The sequence below is a fragment of the Podarcis liolepis genome (assembly GCF_965112155.1).
Source record: "Podarcis liolepis genome assembly, chromosome: 12".
In the NCBI taxonomy this organism is placed as follows: Eukaryota; Metazoa; Chordata; class Lepidosauria; order Squamata; family Lacertidae; genus Podarcis; species Podarcis liolepis.
Window position 1 is genome coordinate 27,762,820 of NC_139563.1, and position 18,697 is coordinate 27,781,516.

Consider the following 18,697-nt stretch of genomic DNA (forward strand, 5'->3'; position numbering starts at 1 on the left):
TGCGGGCTTTTCGACCAGGAGGGAGAAGGGACTGAAACGGCCAGTCAGTCCCTTCTCCCTCCTCGGGGAAAAGCACCTAAGAGCGGATCGCTCTTTAAAGGGTGCGCGGCTCCTGCGGGCCCCCTTTCTCACCGGACTCATAAGACGGGGATCTCTCTCCATAGCAGAAGAGCCTAGGCTTCCTCGATGGGGGCGGGGGTCCTGGAGGGCTGTGTTGGGTTTCGGAATGCCGGCTCCCCAGCCAAGCCCGCCAGCACCGAGGCCACCTCCTAGAAAAGCCCGCAGAAGCCGCGGAGCCCCTTTAAAGAGCGCACGGCTTTTGCCTGCCTTTGCGGGAGGTGGGGGAATTCCCCCATCTCCCGCAAAAGCCCGCAGGAGGGAGAAGGGACTGACTCTGCCAGTCAGTCCCTTCTCCCTCCTTGGGGAAAAGCCCCCAAGAGCCGCTCACTCTTTAAAGGGTGTGCGGCTCCTGCGGGCTTTTCTAGGAGGTGGGGGAATCCCCCCCCCTCGTAGAAAAGCCAGCAGAAGCCGCGGAGCCCCTTTAAAGAGCGCACGGCTTTTGCCTGCTTTTGTGGGAGGTGGGTGAATTCCCCCATCTCCCGCAAAAGCCCAAAGGAGGGTTGGAGAGTAGCAGGAAGGCGTCACGCGCCTTCCGGCTACCCCCCATCCTCTGGGGCTGGCGATGGGGGAAGCGCTGCTTTCCCCACCGCCAGCCTCAAACCCGGGTTGGAGAGTAGCGGCAAGGCGTCACGCGCCTTCTCGCTGCCCCCCATCCTCTGGGGCTGGCGATAGGGGAAGCGCTGCTTTCCCCCACCGCCAGTCTCAAAGAGCAGACTCTCCTGGCTTCAGCGAAAGCAACGCGAAGCCTCCAGAGCGCAGGCTTTGGAGGCTTCGCATTGCTATCGCTGAAGCCAAGGAGTCTGCATTCGCCCCATAAGACGCACACACATTTCCCCTTCATTTTTGGAGGGGAAAAGGTGCGTCTTATAGGGCGAAAAATACGGTGTGTGTGTGTGTGTGTGTGTGTGTGTGTGTATGTGTGTGTGTGTGTATATATATATATATATATATATATATATATAAGCTTCTCAACCCCTTCATGGATCGCCTTGCCGTGGCGAAGGGGCTTGAATAACTCAGAGAAGCTATGAACTATGCCGAGCAGGGCACCCAAGATGAACAGGTCATAGTGGAGAGTTTTGACCAAATGTGATCCACCTGGAGGAAGAACCGGCAAGCCACTCCAGTATCCCTGCCAAGAAAACTCCATGGACAAAGACAACCAGGCTGATCGCCAAAGAATTGATGCTTTTGAATTATGGTGCTGGAGGAGACTCTTGAGAGTCCCATGGACTGCAAGAAGATCAAACGTATCCATTCTTAAGGAAATCAGCCCTGAGTGCTCACTGGAAGGAGAGATCGTGAAGCTGAGGCTCCAATACTTTGGCCACCTCATGAGAAGAGAAAACTCCCTGGACAAGACCCTGATGTTGGGAAAGATGGAGGGCACAAGGAGAAGGGGACGACAGAGGACGAGATTGTTGGATAGCATTCTCGAAGCTACCAGCATGAGTTTGACCAAATTGCGGGAGGCAGTGGAAGACAGAAGTGCCTGGCGTGCTCTGGTCCATGGGGTCACGAAGAGTCAGACATGACTAAACGACTAACAACAACAACAAGCTTCTCAGACCATATACCGTATTTTTCGCCCCATAGGACGCACCGGCCCATAGGACGCATCAAGTTTTTTTGGGGGGAAATAAAGAAAGAAAAAAAATATCCCCCCCCAGGCGCCTTGAGATCAGGTCCGGGGACAGCGGGGAGACGCGCTGCGTCTCCCTGCTGTCCCCGGTGCTTGTGGGGCAGGCAGCGGGGAGAAGCGCTCTTCTCCCCGCCGCCCGCCTTGAGATCAGGTCCGGGGATAGTGGGGAGACGCAGCGCGTCTCCCCGCTGTCCCCGGAGCTTGTGGCCTCCAAACCACTTCGGGAGACAGTGGGATGGCGGCGTTCCGCCTCCCTCTGTCCCCCAACCTTGTGGGGCTGGCGCTGGGGCTCTCCTGAAGCCTGGAGAGTGAGAGGGGTCGGTGCGCACCGACCCCTCTCGCTCTCCAGGCTTCAGTGAAAGCCTGCATCCACCCCATAGGACGCACATACATTTCCCCTTCATTTTTGGAGGGGAAAAAGTGCGTCCTATAGGGCGAAAAATACGGTAATCAGAAAAAACCTCCGTACCTTTTGGGGGAAAATAGAAAAACCTATTAGAAAGAAAAACACTGCTGTGGTTATCACTGACAGAAGTCCTCTCAAGGAAAAAAACTAACACAGAAACAAACTGGAGTACATATAGAGATCTTCTGAATCTCATTGGGGAGGAATACAAACTGAAAGAATATGAAGAGATAAAAGACCAAATGACAGATTGGTTAAGTTATTAGCAGTTAAGGGCAACATCTAATTTAGACAAAATATACAGTTTTGCTGGAAAGACCTCGCAGTTTGAAGATATTAAGACCCAAGGCCTAAATATTATCAAAAATGTATAATTTATTACTTGAGTGGGAGACTATGGAGGAAATAGTAAAATCTACAATGATAAGTTGGGCTAGGGACGTTGGACACAATATAGATTTTATACTATGGGAGCAACTGTGGAAAGTAAATATAAGATTTACAGCATGCTATACGTTAAGAGAAAAGTTTATGAAGATGCAGCATAGGTGGTATCTGACACCCAACAGATTAGCAGTGTAAAAGTGTAAAACAATAGAAGGCAGCTTCTACCACATGTAGTGGTCATGTAGCATAATTTAAAATTATTGGGAAATGATTTATACTGAACTTAAAATATGTTTTAAAAAATCTTTTGTTAAAAACCCAGTAGCACTGCTGTTGGGGTTAATAACTACAGAAGTTTCCAAAAGAGAAAGAAATTTGTTTCTATATGCTACAACGGCCGGCTACGTATTATTAGCACAAAAATGCAAAACAGATAAAGTGCCAAGAAAAGAAGACTGGCATATTAAACTGTTAGAATGTGCAGAGTTAGCAGGGATGACCACTAGAATAAGAAATCAAAATGATGTAAGATATAAAGAAGACTGGATACCATTTACACAATATATGGAAAAGTACTATAAGCAAACAATTTAACTAGCAGGATGGTAACTTTTTCAGCAGTGTAAGACATAAAGTATATAAAAGTGGTCGCTACAGACAGACGAGGTGAACTAAGAAAACATGAGGAAAAGAGGGGCTAAAAGGAACCATAGAAGGAGAGGAGAAGAAGTCAATGAATGTTTTCTGATTTTTTTGTCGATTATTTAAAATCTTTGGAAGGAAAGATTTCTCTTTGTTGTATCTTTTTTGTAGATGCTTTGTTGATGTGGAATGTTATCAGAAAATCAAATAAATAAAATATGGAAAAAGAACAACCCAGGAAGCTACATGATATACCTAGTCAGACTCCATCTAGCCCAGTATTGTCTACTCTGACTGCAGTTGCTCTCTAGGGCAGTGGTGAAGAACCTCTAGCATGTGGGTCTCAGGAGGCCTGCTAGGCCTCCATCTACCCTACGTGATATCAAATGTGGGATCATAAAGGGTCTGGAAACCCAGCCTTATGAGGAATGCTTGAGGGAATTGGGTATGTTTAGCCTAGTAAAGGGGAGACTTCGACGAGACACGATAGCCATCTTCAAATATCTAGAGGGCTGTCACATGGAGGATGGAGCAAGCTTGTTTTCGCCTGCTCCAGAGGGCAGAACCCAAACCAATGGATTCAAGTTACAAGAAAGCAGATTCTGACTAAACATCAATAACTTTCTGACAATAAGAGCTGTCTGACAGTGGAATTGACTCCCAAAAGAGGTGGTGGACTTTCCTTCCTTGACAGTTTTTAAGCAGAGGTTGGATGACCACCTGTCATGGATGCTTTAGTAGAGACTGATGAATTGCAAGGGGTTGCAGGAGACCTTGGGGTCCCTTCCAACTCTACAATTGTATGATTCTATGAGGTGCTGATTGGCGGCAGCTGCAAAGCCCTGTGCCAGGTCCTTTGTACAGCACTTTGCAAGCCTCAACAACCATGTCATAATGGCATCAGCTAATTGGCAGGAGGATGGCCTCACCAACCTGTCAAACTTCACTCACAAGAGGGTGGGAGAGTTAAAGATCTGGCCCACTGGCTGGCTCTCAGGGCAAAGTGATCCACTTCACCGCACTACCTGATCTTTTTAACTGGAGATGCCAGGGATTGATAGGAAGATGTATAAACACCTCAAAAGTAACTGAAGGTGAATGCTCAATAAATACTGGAAGCATTTGCTGTGTAAATACTGGAAGCAAACTGCTGTGTAAACTCTATGCAAGTAAATCAGGATGAATGCTAATAAATAGGTCATCTGGAGAAGGTCTTTTAGATTTCTTTTTTTTACATATATCCAGAAATAATTGCCTTCCTAAAGTGCCATTTACTGCCAGAAGCCTGACATTATTCTCTTTATTTAGAATATTTACACCCCACCTTGCAGCCCCAATAGGCTCCTCAAGCAATTTACAAAAGGTTCTCACAATGAAACCAACAATTCACCTTGAATATCTTCAATTTTACCTTGCATATTTATCTTCAGATATCAAAAGTACTTTGATCCAACTATTTGCATAAAAGTGGAAACATGGTACTAGGAACAAATGCAAGCTACTTTTAGAGAATTCTCAATGGAGGAAAATGTCTCCCAAAACATAACATTTTCTGTAGCTTAATACACGCAGAGATACAAATGGACCTCTAGTAAATGTAATATGAATCACTGGCCTGTGCATTAACAAAGATGTACAAACATTTGTTGGCTTAAACTAAAGGCTTAGGAAAAATGAGACACCTAACAGCTTTATCCTATAAGGGAATGTGTCAAGAGGCAAAGGGAACTGACTGCGTAGAGCACTAAGTAGCAAACTGCCATATGTGGCATAGATAGCGGTACCACATATCTACTCAGAAGTCCAATGGACAGAGGATTGTAGCCTAAGGATGCAATCCTACGCACAGTTACCTAGAAGTAAGCTGCGTTGAACTGAGTGGGACTTAAGTGGAAGTAGATAGGCATTGGAGCGGGTTGTATTGAAGGTGTTCTTTCTCCTTTCTGAACCACTAAAATTCCTGCAGATGATCATGACCTTATGTGGCTCTTTTTGCCAGACAATTAAGAATATGGGCCAGCACCACAGCAATCAGTCTCTCACCCATGTCCTATACATTTCACCACCAATCAACAACATGGGGCACATCCTAAGGAAAATGTACTCCATAAGGGGTGTTACAGTGACATTAGGGGTCTGTGAGGAGTTATGGAATTGGATAAATTTGATACAAGGCTGTTTTGTGGATCAGTCCAACGTTCTTTGCAACATGAAATTTCCCCCTGAACAATAAACTAGGATCTTACTTTAAAGGAAGATTTTGTGATGGCAAGACATTTGTCCTCTTAGCTTTCAGACCCAAGAGTTCAAAACCCTCCTGTTTGTAACAGATTCTCCACCTAGCAATGTAAAGGAAAGAATACTTACTGGGTCCTTTTTTACCAGGTTTCGATCAGACACTACTGCAATGAGGTGGGCGAGTGTAAACACAGAGTTAAGAACGTAAGAAAGAAACAAATTCTTGTGCAGTGTTATCCTTTGACAGCTGAGGCTCCTGAAAGATACGCACCACAAATTGTAAATTAGTGTTTTGATTCTTATGTCACTTTTTAACAAGCACATGCTGGCAAGTTTTTTTTTCTCTGAAGAATGCAATCTGGCAACAGGCAGTTGGAAACCCATGGCTGGCAATGAACCCATGGGAGCCAAACATTTTGCTTAAAGATGCATGCTTTCCAAATCACACTTAAAAGGACCTCTCAAACCTGCTTTCTGTCTGAGCCCTATAGGCTCAAACTGTACACTACAGGCAGAAAGGTGCCCTGATACCAAGTGACATTTTTGTGTACATACAAATCGCAAACAGCAAATGAGGTATTCTATAAGGAGATGTTCTTCAGAACACTTAGATGGCAATTACATAATGCCGTAGGAATGGGTAATCAACTAAGCAAGGAATTTTAACCTGGAATTTCCCTGGATGTCAGGGAGATTTGTATTCATATTCTGCATGGTTTTTATTCCTTCTTGGATCCCACAAGAATGAGAGACTTATTTCCTGCTTGATTGTGGCCAACATAATCAAGGAAGTGACCTATTTTTCAAGATTTCCACACTCCAAAGCCAAAATTTTACTTGAACTAATCACAAATTATTGTGTCATTAAATCACTAGACTCATTGACACAGAGAACAGCAGTGCTATTGTATGTTTGAACTGGCCATCAGTAGTTGGGATAGTAGAACAACCCAAAAAATGCTCCTACATGTAGACTAGAACGTGGACAAAGTGATAGAATTGCTTACATTGAATTTCATCTGCTATTTTGTTGCCCATTCATCCCAGCATGAAGAGTTCCTTCTGAAGTTCTTTACAACCTGCATTGGAAGTTGCTAGCCTAAATAATTTAGGGTACCCACCCTGTCCCACCCAACTTGGCAACTCACTGCTCAATCCTGATTGCAGATCCTTCAGTACACTAAATGGAAGCTGCTGACTTCCTTCCATTATGACCATTTAATTCTATCCCCTGCTTCCTATTTCTGTAAATAGACTATTGGGGCAGATACCCATGTCCTTTCTTATTCATGCTCAGGCCATTCATTTCTGTTTCTGTAATGACTGCAGAAAGCATGAACAGGAATATACCAGAAGTGGCTCACTGGGTGGGAGGAAATGTAACACTAGCTTCTGAGCAAGTGAACTGCAGTTGCTTACCAGAAGGTGGAGGGACAGAGGCAAGTCTGGAACGTACAAATATCCAGACTATTATTCTCACAAACTATGAAGCAATTTTCATCAGAGGAGCAAACTCAGCAGACAAGCAGTGAACCACCTTTTAGCCCAATGATCAAAATAAGTCCCATGTTTAGGACTGCATGCTGTTTGTGGAGGCAGTAAAAGAATGTTGTTGTTGTTGTTGAAGAAGAAAACATTAAGAAGAAAACACCATGCCTGCAACCATGGGTGAGTAGCCCCTGAACACTGCAGTGAATTTTTCCCTCCTCAAATCACTGAAATGCTCCACGCAAATTAGATGGCTGCAAATAGGCTAGTGAATTTGGAGGAGACATTTTTATTTAGTCCTCATTTGGAGCAGGAGAGAATTATTTAAGAATAATAAACTGAAGCACTATAACTGCATTCCATGTTGTGCATGAATGGAATGGCCAGTTGCATCTGTACGTCACACAAAACCATGGTTTAGTGAAACAGAACTGAGACTTTTGGGCTCATGTACTCTCCCCCTCTTTTGCAGCTGGGAGGAGGATTTTGGCAGCGTTTAATTTCAGTTTCCTTGAATCTTGGCTTGTTGTGTCTGTTGGAACAAGGAATCGCAATTCATTCCAAACCAGTAAGCTTCATAACAAATTATTTCAGAATGGATTATTTTGAAACTAATCATTGTTAGGAATAAAACACGATTCCTCATCTAGGCAGCATGGCAAGCTGAGATTCAGAGAAACTGAAAAGAAACACTGTCAAAGTCCTCCTACCAGACTTGCAGGAGAAGGAGGTGTGGGGAGAGGGGAGAATGCAAGTTCTAGGTTCACTGTGTCTCCATTCTGCTTGTGCAATTTACAACAGGTAAGATAATTTATTTGAGCTAGACATATGTAACCTGGAAGGAAGTCCTACAGCGTACAGTGGGATTTACTTCCAAGTAAACATGCACAGGGTGGCGCTGTAGATCTACTTTGGTAAGGAAAGCAGTAGGCAATCTTCAGTTACACAGAATAGCACATCAGAATTTGTTTTGATTTTTTTGGCATAATTTCAGGTAGGCATGGTGCTGTACCTTCAGTGAGATGGAACAAAATGGAATTTGAATAAGGTTATTTCTAGTCACTGTAGGCTGATGAGCGAATTGTTGCATTGCATGGAACTGAGGATGACTGGTTGCTGTCATTGAAGAAAAGAAAGAAAAGAATACTTACTTGAAATGGAAGAATATTCCCAAGGAAATCAACAGGGAGGTTATAGACAAAGCGTGTCCTACTATAGTCATATAGTAAAGGATGAATACCATCTGAAATTTAAAGAGAAGCAACAAATGGCAATATTTTTGTTTGCTTAGACATCCTTTTGAGACATAGATATTAGATATATATATTCTCATTTGAAAAATGCTAAAGTTGACATCCCTCCATGTGTTGAAGATTTAAATGTACATAGATTTAGTTAAAGAGCTATAAGACCATATGTAGTCATGGGTCAGGAAGAACACGCCCCTTCATAATCATTTCTGAGCCTTATCCCATCATGAATTGTTATAGAATTCTATAACATTTTGGAAGGAAATGGGTCAAAACATACAAACTTTATATTACTAAAATAAACCCCTATAGTATGGTACTGATAGCTATAAGCACGGTACACTTTTGAAGGATTATGTGGCTCATCATGAAGCCAAGTGAACCGAGGAAAATACTTCCTGCTTCACTCAAGGTACTTGGGGGGCGGGGGAGGGGGAAGAGATGCCTGACAACTGCTAGGACTCTAGTCATTCTTCATATAACCACGTTGAAGCTGGAAGAATTTGTTTCAGCCACTCTCATTGAAACAAAATAATCAATCAATATCTTTATTCGACCGATAGTCAGAATTAAAACATTACACAATAATTATAAACTATAACATCATGGGAGGTACATAAGTAAGGTAGGGCCACAGTACTAGACCTCTCACAGATAACCCACATCAAGGCATTCAGTTATACGTTTCCGACACTTGAGTGCCAGGAAAAGAAATTTAGCCACTGACAAGGTTGTTTTCCCAGAAGACTTATTTAGCAGATATGCTGTCTGCTTTCCTCTTTGTTGGGAACTGAGCTGGGTTAAGTATGGAGTTATAAGATACTGTCTTAAATCGTTGTAGAAGGGACAGCTCAATAAAATGTGCTCTGTGGATTCTACCTCACCCAATGCACAGTGGCATAATCTCTGGTCATATGGGACTCCTCCATATCTTCCCTTCAGGACCGCCGAGTCAAGAACATTCAGCCTAGCCGCAGTAAATAGTCTGCGGTATTCCACGTAGTGGATATCCGCCAGGTAGCGAGCTGGAGCAGCCCGATACAACTGCTCCCCCAGAAACAACCCAGGTTTCACATGGGCTATGTCCTCCTGTCTGGCAATATCCCTTAATCTTTGCGCGATCACCGCCTTTGCGTGGCTGTACGTCATGGACTCTATATAAAGGGAGGACAACCCGCACTTCTGCACTTCCTCCACTATCTCCCCTTCCCATGGAGATTTAAAGTTATCCCTCAGAATCAAGGGGGCCAAACCCACCGGTCTGAAACAGAGCTTGAGCCATAGCCATAGCTTCGCTTTCAGGGCCACATACCTAAAGGCTTGGCAACCGGTTTCCAATCTCATGATCGCGCCTGCCACCGAGGGGGGGATCCTGAGTATGGCCCTGAGGAATTGGGTTTGGATAGATTCCAATTTTTCAAAATCCCTACGTGAGCCCAAGGCAATGCCCACCAGCAGAAGAGGGAGGACTTTCATTTTAAAGAGACGTAAGGCAGCATTGACAGTTTGTGCCTGTTTCTTGGAGTACAGGGTTCTAATCATCAGGGCTGCTTTGGATGCGTTCGAGGCTATGTATTAAAATTAAATAATTAAATAATTAAAAACCACAGCGGAAACAGAAATTCTTTTTCTACAAAGGGATCGCTCTCTTTCTTTCTCTCCCCCCCCCCCCGATAAATTGCAGTTGGTTTCAGATGCCTGGACTATTTTGATGCTCTACTGCACATCATTTCTATTTTATTTGTCTCTGCATTTAGGATAAATGATTGCCAGGGTTCTCGCCGAGAATAGAATATCATTACTTCTTACAAAGGGAAACAGATTTCATTAGAATATTAAAAGCCATATTTATCAATCTAATTAGACTTTTCCACAGAATTATGTGCTGAGTATTAGGCCACAGCTGGGTCTAAATGTCACAAACAAAATGGAAAAGTCTTCTAACCAACAGCAGCCTACAAGTTTACAGAATGGGAAAAAGGGGGCGTGGGAAGGATTATTCCCTATCCAGTGATGGGCAACAAACTTCAACTGCTGAGTGCCATTCTGGAGGCTGGCACTAGGTGGTGGCAGAGATCCTGGAGCTGCTACCCTAACACACAGTGCCATGTAGATACATGGCTACTGAGCAGGTAGACTTGTCTAGCACATGCTGATTGCCTTAGTGCTTCCTCCCACATGAAGTGGTGCTCAATGGTAGAAGTTTGTAGTCCTTTGGCAAAATTCTGCTCTATCTACTGCCATTGTCAACTTTTTCATACCTTATAATAACTACAATGATGTTATCAGCAGGGTTGGATTAATCAGCAGGTGATCCAGGGAGCTGCCAATGGCAAGAGGCACAGTGGGCCCCTGTTATGGGTTACCTGCTCAACTGGTCTACTCAGCCGCTGAAATACACCAGATGAGCAATTTGATCTTCAGTTGCAAAATGGCAGCATGGACCTGTATGGCCATGTTGCAGGAAAATTTGCAGGAAAATGTGCGGCATCAGTGCCAATGTGACAAGAGATTATTTTGATCAGGTGTGTAAATTTACCATCTCTTATCGTATGGATGGCAAAGTTGAGAAATGGGCTACATTACAAAACAACCCCCTTCCCCACACCCGGGATATTCCAAAGCTGAGAAAAATAGTGGGCTTGCTCAAGACTCTCTTTGCCTAGATGCTACAGGGATTTGCCATTGGCATCCACAATTAAGTACCCACTTTAATTTTAAACAATAGTTACCTAGTGCGTAGAATGCGTCCCTGAGGCCTATGTCATCTGAAACATAGGGAAGGGGCTCGCACTATTTTATATTGCATCCTAAATTGTAGGCAGCAAATGTGTAGGAGTCAAATTTGGATAGTGGCAGCCGTTGCACCAAACTTTAGAAGCCTACCTTACGCTTTTCATTTGTGAAAGAATTGCACCGTGTGTAGTTGGACCAGGTACGATTACTTTCAGGATGCCGGAACCAGGTTCCAGTCTTGTCACAGTATTTTGTTGCTGTTTCTGTGAATTAAAAAGGCAAGAGTTTGTAATTCATACCAGAACCCTACGCCCAGATACCAAACCATGCTAGATCTGGCATGAAATCTCTTAGTTTCTCAGATAAAGCAATTGTCCATACGTTCTGTTTCCATCTTGTGATATATAGGCGATCAAATCCTTTCTAAAGGTAATTGTGTAGCTACCAAAAGAAAAACGACAAGTTCCTTGTCTAATAATTTGGGAATCTTTGAAGATTGTTAATAAACCTAGGCATAGATTACATCTTGGTTCCTGATTTTGCTTATTTCTGTAAAGAACCTCTCCCAAAATGGTTGCACTAATTCACATGTCCATCACATATGAAAAGTTGTGCCAATTACCTTGCACCCTATCTAGCATGCCGAAGAGGATACTTTATCTATATAACTGAGTCTTGCCAGTGCTAAATGCCATCTATATATTAATTTAAAAGAATTAAGAGGAGGTGGGTGAGGAAATATGGCGCTGGAAGGGGGTGGAATTATTCTCACAATACCAGCTGTTGAAAGCTATTGAAGCAGTTAAGGGCTGTTTCTGCATAAAGGACCTAGTATAATATAACCTTAGAAATAAGTATTTAATAACCGTAGTAACAAGCACCGTATGAAATTGTAAGGTAGATGGGTCCTGATTTCCCTCAGAAATCATAATATGCAATTGACATTTGAGTTTAATACATATAATGAATGCATCCTGAATACTAAGCCACTCCATTTGATTCCCCAGGACTATTTATTAAAATAGTTGGAACTATTTATTAAAATACTCCCAGAACATAAATTCATCTGCAGAACAGGAATATAAATTCGTCTAGTATTTTTTTGTTCCGCAGGCACACAGAACAAGGCCTAGAGCTCTGGTGGGCTAGTGTTCTTGGAAAAGTTTTTGGTATTTAATATTTAATATTTTTAAATTTGCTTTTTTGGTTGATAATCTGCGTTAACTGCTGGCGGTTTTATAGCGCCGAGATCTGTGTTATGACTATGTGTCCTGTCTTGTATACCTAACCAGGCAGAAAATATAAGACGTATGGATTAACGATTCTAGTGCTAGACTAGAATTGGGAAGACCTAGGTTCAAGCTGCCACTGGCACATGAAGCTTACTCAGTGACCATGAGCCAGCCAGTCTCTCTTAGCTTAACCAATCTTAATAGGAAAGGAAAACCATCAACACCACTTGGAGCTCCTTGGAGTTGAGGGAGGACACAAGCATAATAAACGAATAAATAAAATAAATAAATGAAACACATTGGGTTATTTTCTAGGAAATTTATGAGTGCGGGTGGAGTGGGAGTGTGTAACTTTAATAGCTTTTTTAAAAATGCCTTTGGGTTCTTTACACTCTCATAATTTCATGAGTCTAAGTATTTACGTAGCTTTGCTCATCTTTACAGATCACATCGATTTCAACGGGAATTGTTAGAGCCGCACATTGCCGCACACCACACATAACACTATCCAGCAGTCACACCAACTAACTAACCTATTATTTATTTTATTTACCAACCAACCTATTAAGAGCAGTTCAAGTTTTGGCAGAATTGTTTGATTCTATCATTCCCCCCCCCCCCTTTGACTATATCCATCTAAAAATCGGGTTGGTTTCATTTCATTTTCATGACGGTATCCTCCGCTTTTAACGAAAGAAGCGAGCCAAAAACTGAGGGAGACGTGTTCTCTTCCTATGACCAGGAACACAACTTTATATAGAAACACTTGGAATAAGCACACTCCAAGCAGTCCAAAGGAAAAGTCTTTTGGATTAACTACAGCTTCAGCACAACAGCTCCGCGGATCCAGTGTTCAAATGCGAATACGTGCCCAAGCAAAACACAAGAAATGAAAAGAACATTGTCTTTCGGCTGCCTATCAATTTAACTTGCAGATCATCCTAGACTTGCTTTCCTCCTATCTCCTCCATCGCATCTGTTGCCAGATACTATCTAGGGCTGGAAAGCATCTGAAGTCTTAAACAGAGATTAAAGGTGACTATGTGATAGAACAGAATGTACCAACATTTCACCTAAATGTCCTTGCGCTGTTATCCAAGGGATCATTACATTAACAACATATATTTTTTCTCTTCCAATGGCTGGAGAGGTATATTGCTCCAGCCACTTTGAAAATGCCTGTGACTCCAGGGGGTGGGTGGAGGAGGGAGGGAGAAAATCTTTGGTCTAGTAATTATGAAGCCTAAGCAGTATATCTCTTTTCCCCAGGCCCTATTCAACAAGCCTGTCTCACTGGCAATGAGCAAGGATAATCAATCAGACGAAATTTTTCCTGACAACCTTCTGCTCTGTAGCACTATAATAAGGAGCTATATGATAACTTTAACTGCCTCAGTATGGAAGATTTGTCCCAATACACTGTGTAGAAAGGAAGTCTGGTGGGGGCAGTATGTGCATTTGTATTAAACTGTCTACTTCTAATATTGTTGTTGTTTCTTCTTTGGGAAAGGAGGTCGTGGGTCTATACCAGGACTAGGCAATAAAGGGCATGATGTTGCAGCCTTGAACTATGACTGCTTTGGGTCCTGTTGTGGCCGACTCTGGGGTTGCGGCACTCGTCTCGCTTTACTGGCCGAGGGAGCCGGCGTGCAGCTTACAGGTCATGTGGCCAGCATGACTAAGCCGCTTCTGGTGAACCAGAGCAGCGCACAGAAATGCCGTGTACCTTCCCGTCGGAGCGGTGCCTATTTATCTACTTGCACTTCGATGTGCTTTTGAACTGCTAGGTTGGCAGGAGCAGGGACCGAGCAACGGGAGATCACGCCGTCGTGGGGATTCGAACCGCCAACCTTCTGATCGGCAAGTCCTAGGCTCTGTGGTTTAACCCACAGCGCCACCCGCGTCACTGAAAATGCCCAGATCTCACTAATTTAACACATAGCACATCCAAGCTATGATGGAGAATGCCCTGAAAAGTTTTTAGTTATGAAAAGCAGGAAACCATAGAAACACACGTCCTGAAATCTATGACTTTTTTTCCAGAGCACAAATTGGAGTTGAAGACCTGTGCATCCGTACCTAACACATTTCTTTGTTACAGTGAAACCTGCACCATCAAGCGATGACCACCTCCATCAGCAAGGACTGGCTTGCTGTCAACTTCAAGTTTCCCCAATTCACCCACTTTTGATTAAATCTTCCAGTGAAGATCAGCCACCTGTGAAGTCCATTTCTAGCCATACGCTAACTTGCCCAACAACTGTGATCTGTGCCTGTGAAACCTGATAAACTGACCTGCAGAGAAGCCTCTCCATTTGAAACAAAAGTTAATGAGCAGGCCAGGGAGGGAAGGGAAGAGTGTCAAATGGAGAAAATGCAGGGGAACAGAGAACACATGTGTGCACATGGGCATGGAAAAGTGTAAGGCGTTGAAAAATGCTTTGTAATTGATAAATGCATAATACATGTAGACCCCAGAATCTAAACAAGTGTTACTAAACTAAAAAGAAGGACAATGCTGACAATTATCTAAAACAAATATCTATCTATCTATCTATCTATCTATCTATCTATCTATCTATCTATCATCTATCGTGTATCTATCATCTATTCATCCACAAGTGTGTATGGGGAGTTAGGGATGGGAATCTTATGTTCAATTCTCTACATTTCTACACGTTTCCTTTTTTTAAGTCCTGATGAAAACTTATCAATATTTTAGTGCTAATTTCTTCTAATATATACATTTTTATATGCAGTTTTGCCTAATATTCTTATATTTGCAAAACCATTTCCCCATACATAATACATTATTGAATGTTATTTTCACTAATATACACATTCCTGTATGCATACCTTACCACAGTACATGCATTTTTGTATACAGTGGACCCTCAGGTTACGTTACTTTCAGGGAACGAAACTTTCGGGTTGCGAATGCAGCAAACCCGGAAGTATATTCTTCCGGGTTTCGCCGCGCGTGTATGAGCAGAAGCGCTCTATCGCACCACACATGTGGACAGAAGCAGCGCCTCTGCTTACGGATTTTTCAGGGTGCATACAGACCCCTGGAATGAATTACATTCGTATCCAGACGGTCCACTGTACTTTTACGCCCCTGTAAGATTTGGATGAGTGAGAATTTCAAAGAATAGCTGTGTTTTGGTTTGCTCAATGTTTTGTTTTTTTAAAAAAATGCAAATTTGGTAAGTTCAGCTTGAAATGCAAAACTGAACAAATTTCTCATCCATCTCTCTCTCTCTCCTCCTCCCCCCCTCTCTCTCACAAACACACGAGAAAATTTTGGTTGGATCTGCAATGCTTGTCTTTTGGGGGGGGTTGGGGGTTGGTTCAGTTTCTGAATAACAAGTTGAAACTGTTACAAATTCCCTACTTTAGGGGTAGCCACTGTGGTGCCGTCCAGATGTTTTAGGACTCCAACTCCCATCAACCCCAGCCAACATAGCCAATTGTCTAGAGGGCACCATATTTGCTGTCCAGCTCTACAGAACTGCTAATAATCAAAATCCTTGATTTCATGTGTTTTTTGGTCATAGTATTCCTGCTCTCCCCCAGCTTGCGTTTCAGGCTACGTCAGTGGAGGTATAGACGTTCCCACGCAAGTATGCTGGTGTATCACCCACTGAATGTGAGGCCCCAGACAGAACAACCCAGTAGCAACAGTGAAAAACCATACAGACTTTTCCCTTAAAATGCTACTTTCAGATTGGCACATCTGGCTGACCACTATGTATTTATTTATTACTTTTGTAGTCCATCTTTTGTTCAAGGAGCGCAGGGTGGCATACATGTTTCTCTTCCCATTTTATCCCCAGAACAACCCAGTGAGGTAGGTTAGGGCTAAGAGACTGTGACTAGCCCAAAGTTGCCCAGTTAATCTGATGGCTCAGCAGGGATTTTAACCCTGGTCTCCCAGGTCCTAGCCTAACACTCTAACCACTACTCCATACTCTCACTCTTTCTTTCCTTTTTACACATCTATCTGTCCACACCCACATGTTTGTCAAAGGCTCCAGAATCTATGTAATTGGTTATATGTATCTCAATGAATGACTCATGCAGCAATATGGGGAAATAGGCATCAGTGACTTAATAAAGTGGTTTTCTTTTTCTTTTTTGCTTCTGTTCTTCCAAGAACTTTTTGAAAATCTGTCTTGGACTGTAAAATATAGGAGAGAGACCCTGGGAATAACGACATGCATTTTACCAAAATGAACCAGCTCTTTAGCAGCTGCTGTTCAGATCACTACACCTAAAAATGGAATGATTATAAAAAGCAGACCAGCATATAAAAACAAACAGTGCCACTTCCATTATGCTGGTTTCAAGGGAAGGCATGGATAAGTCAGACAATATACTATAAAGCAAAGGAATTTGCCCAGGCACTGCGTTGGTAGGCAGGAAAGCTATGAATATATGTTAATTACAGTCATACCTTGGAAGTCGAACGGAAGCCATTCCGGAAGTCCATTTGATTTCCAAAACATTCAAAAACTGAAGCGTGCATTCTGATTGGCTGCAGGAAGCTCCTGCAGCCAACCGGAAGCCGCAAAAGCCCCGCCAGACATTCAGCTTTCAAAAGAACGTTCGGAAACCGGAACACTCACTTCCAGGTTTGCAATGTTTGGGAGCCGATTGGTTCGGGAGCCAAGGCATTCGAGATCCAAGGTAAGACTGTATTATAGTCCATTTTTAAAAGTTACAACACCACCGTTATTTTGGATAGCATTCACCTTTCACTTTCAAACACTAAACACATTCTGCATTCAATGAAGATAAAAGTAAACACTCTACCAGTTGGATCAAAGTCTGGGAAATAATCAGGGCAATTTTGATCAGCAAATTCTCCAGCAGGTGTGTCATCCCAGCAAAGCCATCCATCCCATGTCCGGTTGCAGAATAGTCCTAGAAATTCAGAAAGAATCAAGCTGTATTATTTAAAGGTGGTGGTGGTGGGGAAACCACTGGCCTTCTCTTTTTTCTTTCTTTTGTTAAATGTTTGTAAGACTCACAGAAACATCTTGTGCTGCTAGTGTTTTTAAACTTAGAAGCACCATATTACTCAATGGTACTTCTCACGTTGTATCCTGCCTTTTCTCCAAAAAGGTTAGGATAGCACCCGTGGGGATTACCTGTTTTTTTATCCTCTTTACAACCCTGTGAGGTAGTTAGACTGCAAAAATATGACTTGGGCACACCTAATTCCATCCTTAGAACAATCTCACGAGGTGGTTAGGCTGAAAGACAAGTTCACACTGGAACCTTTGGGGCTGAGTCCACTTCATCAGATGCATGAAAGCTTAGAGGTGTAGATACACAAGTTGTATCTATGCCTGTAACTTCAAAGGTGTTGGGATTAAAGCTGCAACACTTGCAATAAGTTACATGACCCAGTTGGGGGTGACAGAGAGAAAGGCAATCTATTCTTCCCTCTCGGATTCCTCCTTAGTAATGGCTTATTCAGAGGCATAGGAAGGTCAAGTGGTACCCGGTGCGGAAAATTTCTTGTCACCCCCCCACTGATTTTTTTTTTTTGCCTGCAAAAATGGTTTTACGTTATTTCATATTTTCTTACAAAGGAATAATAATAATAAACAACTTTTATTTATGTCCCGCCCTCCCCAGCCGAAGTCGGGCTCAGGGCAGCTAACATCAGATACATAACATTGGTATAAAATCAAACTAGAATTAAATTACCTCCTAAAAACATGTCAAAATCAAATTAAAGTCTCATTAGATGGCTTTCAGCAGGGTTAGGGTTGGGAACAGTAAGTGCTCCACTGAATTGAAATTTCAGCCTTCACAACATAGGAAAACGGCCAAGTAAACAGCTATTTTTGTGGAGGGTCAAGATATTAACTGATATGTATGAAATTTCATATATAGCTATATAATCCCTAGTGTAGTAAGATAAGACCTTTGGAGCAGGCATTTTTTTATAAAAAAGTTTTTTTTTATGAACTGCCCTAGTAGGGCAGTAATTGTTCCTTGATAATTTGTCACCCCCCCTCCATGATGGAACCTGGGGTAGACCACCCCCCGCCCCCCTTCCTACGCCCCTGGGCTCATTGACATTTAAATTGCTTTTGGGGGGCTTTCCTTCTTTCTGCTCCACGTTGAGATAGTTCATAGCATGTGTTAGTGGTAACCTCTGGACTCCATGCTGGCTTCATGTGAGCTTACTATGATTAATATGCCTTAGGTTTCTTTATCTTTTCAACTAGCTGCCTTATCAGACTACCGTATTTACACAAAGGTAATGCACACCTTTTTTGGACAAATTATGTCACAAAAATTAGGGTGCGCATTAGATTTGATGGCACATTTACATTCACCAGCAAATCCTTTTTTGGTTCCAAGGTTTTGAAAATCGAGGTGTGCATTAGATTCGATGGCACATTAGATTCACATAGATAGGGTATTTATTTCTGCATTCTGCTGTGATATATACAAACTCCAACAAAATGGAGACTAACATGAAACCAAATTCATCAAGAAGCTCAGTGCTATCACCTGTGGCTTGAACTGTGACAAA

At 42.7% G+C, this 18,697-nt stretch overlaps 1 protein-coding gene across 5 annotated transcripts in view; it reads right to left on the reverse strand.

The window, feature by feature from the left end:
• CALCR (calcitonin receptor) overlaps positions 1–18,697 on the reverse strand; it is a 151,973-nt gene that overhangs the window by 46,235 nt on the left and 87,041 nt on the right. For all 5 annotated transcript variants that reach the window (XM_083467683.1, XM_083467682.1, XM_083467684.1 and 2 more), the window contains 4 exons: positions 16,957–17,067; positions 11,060–11,172; positions 8,075–8,166; positions 5,565–5,691 (listed from right to left, as the gene is read on the reverse strand). In XM_083467683.1, coding sequence (XP_083323809.1) covers positions 5,565–5,691; positions 8,075–8,166; positions 11,060–11,172; positions 16,957–17,067 — 443 coding nt within the window. The remainder of the gene's footprint in view (positions 1–5,564; positions 5,692–8,074; positions 8,167–11,059; positions 11,173–16,956; positions 17,068–18,697) is intronic.